Here is a 6571-nt window from a genome sequence, read left to right as displayed (position 1 = left end):
GGGCTAGAAATGGGATTGGGGTGTGAAGAGAAAGGAAAAGCAGAAAAGGAGCAAAAGAAAAGGAGAAAAGAAGGGAAGGGAAGATGGGAAATAAGACAGGAAGGAAAATGGGACAGGAAAAAGGAAAAGAACTGGAGTTTCCCCCTCATCCCCTTGCACTCCGTGGAGCATCTTGGTGCCTCTCAGCACCTGCAATTCCTGAAGAAAAGGGGCCCTCAGAGCCTGTTTTTCATCCCAGTGCTGGGAAAAGCCCTTGGAGAGCTCCCTGCTGGACACTGAGGCCTCACTGACCCCACGGGGCTGGAGCGAGAGGGTCCCGAGGGGCTGGAAAACTCCTGGAGCAGCCAAAGGGAAAAGGAAGGTGTGGAAAGCAGAGCTCCAAGTGCCAACATTCCCAGAGCAGCTCTAAAAGCAGGAAGTGGTGGGAATGTTCCCTCCAGTGCACCGGGAACCGAACAAACACCACAGACAGCTCAGTGCGCTCCGGCTCGGGACCCCCTCGCCCTCGGGGGCTTCTGGAACCCTCCACGAGCCTGGGAAGATCCCGGAGGGATGGAGAAGAGCTCCAGGGCCGATCCGGGGGGTCCCGCGGGGTTATTGCTGAGCGGAGGCATCATCTTTGTGCTGAAGGGGTGGAGAGAGGCCGGGGGCTCCCTCCGAGGTAGAAAATACTGTCCCCGAGACTGGAAGCGTGGAGAGGAATTCCAGGAGTCTGGAATGCCGTGCCACGGGAGGTGGGACGTCCCGTTTGGGTTTACGGAGGGCAGAAACTTCCCAGCCCGGAGGTGGCCGTTCCGAGGGGGGGCTGCCATTCCCCACGCCGGGAATGCTCCGGGACCTCGGCCAGGGCGGGATTTGGGGTGTCCTGAATATTTCGAGTCGGGGGGGAGGAACCCCCCGACTGAGGCCGATCCCTGTGCCCACCCAAAATGCTCCCTGGGCGGGTTCTCAGCTCAGCTCTGCTCTCTCCCAGGTGGAAATTCCACAAGAGGCCGGTTCTGCCTTCGGATCTGCTCCCAAAAACTCAGCTTTTGGGTCCTGAGCGTCAGGAACACGATGTCGCCGGCCAAATGCGGAGAAGATCGGGAATACCGGGCGGTGACAGCCTGGGAGAGAACCCAGGGAAGGCTCTGGAGGTCGCTGTTACTGCCACGATATTCCCAGGCGCTTCCAAGCGTGGCTGGAATGTAGGGCCTGGCAGAAGAGATCCCGGCCGGGCCGAGGAGCCGGCGGGCGCGAGCGGAGCCCCGGGAGCAGCGGGATCGGCGGGACGGGCGGGGGATGCGGGGGGGGTCGGTGTGCTGGCCAACGGGATCCCACGGGAACGGCGCCGCTGGAACGGCCGCGGGAAGCGCTTCCTACATCCCGAGGGGAAGCTTCCGGCCGCTCGCCGGCTTCGCCCTGGTCCCGCCGGAGCTGGAATACCCCTCGTCGCTGCCCAGGCTCTGGAGGCTCCCGCGCTCGTCCGAGTCGCTGGGGCTGCTGCTGCTCCAGTCCAGGTCGGCCGGGAGGTCGTCCGTGCTCTCCACATCCACATCCATCTCTTCTGCCGGAGGAATGGGAACGGTTGGAGTCCCAGCGGGGCCGGACCTCCTGCCGGCCGTCCCCCGGAGCGGGGTCTCACCTCGGTCCGAGTCGGAGCGCTCGGAGGACAGGCTGGAGCCGATGCTGTCTATCCTGACCCGCTCCATTCCCAGCTTTTCCAGCTGCCGCTGGAGGTGCCGCTGCTCCCGCTGCAGCTGCTCGATCTGGTGCAGGGCTCGGCGCTCCAGGTCCTCCAGCTTCTGCGGGAGGACACACGGCCCCCTGAGCCCCCGGGATCCCGGCACGGCCACCACGGCTCCCGAGGGGCTCCCAGCTGGGCACGTGGAGCTGTATGGATTCCAACTCCCCCTGTCGTGCCGGCCCAATCCCAGCCCTCCCACAGATATCCCAGCCCAATCCATCGCTCTCCCAGTTATCCCAGCCCAATGTCAGCACTCACCATTATCCCAGCTCAATTTAGCACTCAGTTATCCCACTCTGATCCCAGTGCTGCCCAATTACCCTAGCCCAATCCCAGAGCTCTCCCAGTTAACCCAGCCCAATCCAGTGCTCCTCCATTATCCTGGTCTGATGCCATTGCTCTCCCAGTCCTCCTAGCCCAATCCCAACCCTCCTCCAGTAACCCCAGCCCAACGCCAGCACTCCCCATTATCCCAGCACAATCCAGTGCTCTCCCAGTTATCCCAGCCTAATCCATCACTCTCCCAGTTAATCCAGCCCGCTGTCTCTGCTCCCCCAGTTATCCCAGCCCAATCCCAGCACCCCCCACCCCCCATCCTGGGGGGCTGTTCTCATCTCTGCCCCCCTTCCCGGGGCCGCATCCCGGTTTTCCCGGCTCACCTGGATGTGGAGCCGGGCCCTGGTGAGGAGGCTGAGGGTCGTGTGCCGCCCGGCCGCCGCCCCCAGGGGCACCAGCCCCTTGAGCCTCTCCAGGCACAGCCGGAGCTGGGCACGCCTGGAACGGGAGCAGCGGGATCAGCTTCCCCAGGGAAAACTGGCCTGGGGGGAGCTAAACCCAGCCGGGGGCCTTCCCAGCCTCCAGGGGCTTCCAGAAACTGGGAGAAAACCATGGCCAGGCCAAAGGACACCTTGGAAAAACCTCGTGGATAAACCCTGCGGGTACCCTGGGCTGTCGGGATGATCCCTGGCAAGGAGATGCCAACGACCTCAGAATTCTATCCACTTGTGTTCATTGTCTTCCCAAAATCTCCACCTCAGGAATGCTGGTTGGTTCCTGCTGACAGCAAAGCTGCCCAGGCTGACACCCAGCTGTAAATCCCTTGGGAGCACTTCCTTTCCATACTTTTATTAGGAACAGGGCTGTTTTGGATCCAAAACAACACCAGATCCCTGTGGGAGCACTGACCACGGTCCAGAAATCCTCCCTCTCCATGTAACATCCAGGTCTTCTCCACATTAATATGTAGGACATTAAAGCCAGAGGGAAACTCTGGCTCCATGAGGAAATAAATCCCTTTACCTGCCGATAACCAGGATGCTCCCAGCACATCCCAGTTTCCCTGTGTCCATTGCTCCAATCCCAACATGTAGGTCAGATCCTTGGGAGTAGGTTGCAACACCCATCTCTGAACCACCCGATCCTGGGCAGCTCCAAACTGGGATTTTGCAAGGACCTGCTGGTCTTGTTTGGGATACACTGGGAGTAAACAGGGATTTCCTCACCCAAAGGACCTCGGGATGACAACACAGGCAAAGAAAGTGGGATTTACTCTTGGGATAAATCCCAAACTCCAACTGGCTCAAAGATGAGCCTGGGGAAAGATAATTTTCCTGACTAAGTGGAGTGGGAGCTGGCTGAGGAGATGGATATCATTCCCAGCAGTCAAGGACAGGGAACGCTTCAATCCTCGGTGTCCTTTATCCCACCCCTTCCCTCCCACCCCCCATCTCAACCCATCTCAGCTGGAAAACCCCTGGAAAAGCAACAATTCCTCCAAAACCCAGCTCCTGACAAACCTCCAGCACTCACCTGTTCTTTTCCATCTCATTGTGTGTCGACCTGGAAAAGAAGGAAGAAGTTATTACTTCCTCTGGCTGATTAGGGATTAATAGCTGGGATTAACATGTTGGAATTAGCAAAGGCTCCCTGGAAAAGCTGCAAACCAGGGGGCTTCCAGAGCTGCCCCAGAGCCAGGGATGGTGAACACGGCGGGATCCAGACGGGGGAATTGCTGGACAAATGGAAACAAAGGGTCAGGAAAGCTGGAAAATGGGATTTTAACGCAGAGAGGGTCAATCTTTAGAACTGGGATTGGGATTAACAGTGGTACCAGTGATGGGAAGTTGCTCCATCTCGACTCTGGGCAGAGCCTGGGTGGGATCCCCAAACTGGCTCAGAGCACTCCAGGGACCGGGAGCCTCCCAAGCCTCGCCGGCATCCAAAGCCCATTCCCGTCTCCAAGTCATCCCTCAAATGCCAGGAAGACGTGGAAAAAGCCCTTCCCTGTGTCCAACAGGGAGCAGCTCCAGAGGAGATTCTGAACGCACCACTGACACGTCACATCCACAACAAATCCCCCCGGAGCTCCCAATTGCCACGGAGCCGGGAAAAGATGGAAAACACAAGCTACAAAATTCCTGCTGAAAGCTGGGAAAGAAGCTACAGGAGGCCCTGCTGACCATGTCCCAGGAATGATGCTCGGGGAAGAGCTGCTTCCCTGGCCACAGACTCCCTAAAATCTCTGGAGGCCTCGAGAAGTTCCACTTGACCTCAGGAAAAATGTTACATGGCCTGAGAACTTAATGGTGGGAATGAGCCACAGGTTGTTTGGAGAGGGATGTCTGCTGGGATGGCCCCATGGGATCTGGGAGGGCAGGTTGGTCCTGATGCTGAAGGGAAAACAAGGGATGGATTGAAGGGAAAATGAGTTGATGTGCCAAAGGGAAGAAAAAGGGATGTTACTGAAGGGAAAATGAGAGATGTCAAAGGAAAACAAGGGATGGCAGCAGAGGAAAAGGGGGGATCCCACTGAAGGAAAAACTAGAGATGCCACCAACACAGCAGCAGCAGATGTTCTCGAGGGTCTCCTTCACTTTGCCAGCAGCATTTCCTGATGGATCACCCGGCTCCGGAGGCTCTGTTGGCTTCCCAGTGCCATCAGCTCCCAAAAGCCACAGCCCTCACAGCCCCAAAAATGTTTGAGCCAATAAATCCACGTGTTTCACCCCCAACCCTTCACCACAGGGCTGTGACAGGCTGCAGCCTTCTGAGCTATTCCCTTGATCCCAACTTATCCAAACACTTCCCAACCACAGTACAAACAGGGATGAAGCTCCCATCACCCTCACTAATTACAAACCCATCCTCTCTTCCACTTGAATCTTTCCTGGAATAGTTGTTTTCCCTTTTGCTTTGCATCCACCATCACCAATATTTAGGAAAATATCAAATAATTGATGAATTTTAATTTTGGATAAAATAAACAGGGACAGAGGGGATGGCAGCTTCACCCTGGAGCAGATGGAACATATCCACGTGCTCCCAGATCCTTTCCAGAACGATTTCATACCCATGGAGTCCCTGATTACAATTCCCACTAATTAAAACTTTGGCTGATCACCAGCTTTCCCTTCGGAATGTGGTTTTTTTTTTTCCCTGAAAAAACCATAACAGCTTGGCCTGAAGCGAACAAAATCCTCCGAGAGGGAAACCTGGAGCAAGTCCAGGCAGGACAACCCCCCGGATTCACCTGGAGCCTGTTTGAAACAAGAGCCCGAGGCCTCAGCTGCCTCCCACCCCCCTGACAGCCCGGGACACCTGCGTGGGCGGGACAGGGCACCGGGAGAACCCCGGGAGAACCCCGGGAGAACCCCGGGAAGCACAGCACGTGCACATCCAGGTGGATTTGTTCTGGCGGCTGCCAAAGGTCGGCGCAGACGGGGCTGCTCCCGACCAGGAAAGAAGTGACAGACGTGGTGCCATCCCCGCCTGGCTCCTCCCTGGCACCGTCCGGCGCCAGTGACGTGTCGGGATGAACCCGCTGCCCCTCGGAGCTTCCCTGGGCTTGGAGGCACAGCCCGGAGCCAGCCCTTCCCAAACCAGCTCATCATTCCCCCTCCCCGGCGATCCGAGGGAATTTCGGGTTGTTAAAGTGAAGGAATAAAGCACGAGGGCGACTCCTGTTGCTCCTGGGATGGTGGGATTTGCTCCTAAAACTCAACGTGGGTGCGTGGAGCTGATTTCAACTTGTAGGAAAGGTGGTTTAGGACTTTCAGGTTTAGGACTGAAAATCAGCAGGAAATAATAGGGAGGGACAGTGGAGAGGAACAACCAGGGAGGGATAACAGGGAGAAAAAACCAAGCAGGGATAACAGGGAGAAACAACCAGGCAGGGATAACAGGGAGAAACAACCAGGGAGCAACAACAGGAAGGCTCTGGGTGGATTTCAGGGTGGATAATTAAGGAGGTGACAGGAGGGTCCCCTCCAGCCCTGCCAGGGGCCCTCTGACAGCAGGACCTCACTGGGCCTGGTCCCCTGGTGACAGGAGGGTCCCTCCAGCCCTGTCACACACCCAGTGACAGCGGGGCCTCACCGTGCCCTGGTCACCCGGGGACAGGAGGGTCCCGCCCACGGTGTCACACACCCGGTGACAGCAGGACTTTGGTGGCACCAGAGCCCCACCCAGCCCTGTCACACAGCTGGTGACAGACAGGCCTCACCAGAGCCTGAGCAAACAGTGACAGGAGGGTCCCCCCGGCCTTGTCACACCCCCGGGACAGAGGGACACACCAGGGACTGAGCACCCCCATGACAGGAGGGTCACCCCGGCCCTGCCACGTGTCTGGTGGCAGCAGGACCTCACAGTACCCCAAACCCACGGTGACAGGGGGTCACCCCGGCCCTGTCACACACCTGGCGACAGGGTGACCCAACCAGAGCCTGGTCACCTGGTGACAGGGGGTCACCCCAGCTTGGCCACAGGCCCTGTGACAGTGGGGCCTCACCTGGCCCAGACACACGGTGACAGGAGCCCCCCCAGCCCTGTCACACCCCCGGTGACACC

At 58.1% G+C, this 6571-nt stretch overlaps 1 protein-coding gene across 2 annotated transcripts; it reads right to left on the bottom strand.

The window, feature by feature from the left end:
* Window positions 1–862: 862 nt before the first annotated feature.
* MXD1 (MAX dimerization protein 1) lies at window positions 863–4003 on the bottom strand. Of its 2 annotated transcripts, XM_025896744.2 has the most exons (4): window positions 3536–4003; window positions 2386–2500; window positions 1625–1784; window positions 863–1546 (listed from the first exon to the last, which is right to left on the bottom strand). In XM_025896744.2, the coding sequence occupies exons 1-4, from the start codon at window positions 3547–3549 to the stop codon at window positions 1359–1361; spliced, it is 477 nt and encodes a 158-aa protein (XP_025752529.1). In that variant the 5' UTR covers window positions 3550–4003; the 3' UTR covers window positions 863–1358. The 2 variants fall into 2 exon arrangements, with proteins under 2 accessions (XP_025752529.1, XP_017944051.1); XM_018088562.2 differs by having other exon boundaries at window positions 863–1784.
* Window positions 4004–6571: the final 2568 nt, after the last annotated feature.

This window comes from Manacus vitellinus, unplaced genomic scaffold (assembly GCF_001715985.3).
Source record: "Manacus vitellinus isolate BGI_N305 unplaced genomic scaffold, ASM171598v3 scaffold_105_pilon, whole genome shotgun sequence".
In the NCBI taxonomy this organism is placed as follows: domain Eukaryota; kingdom Metazoa; phylum Chordata; class Aves; order Passeriformes; family Pipridae; genus Manacus; species Manacus vitellinus.
This window is presented reverse-complemented; position numbering and strand designations above follow the sequence as displayed.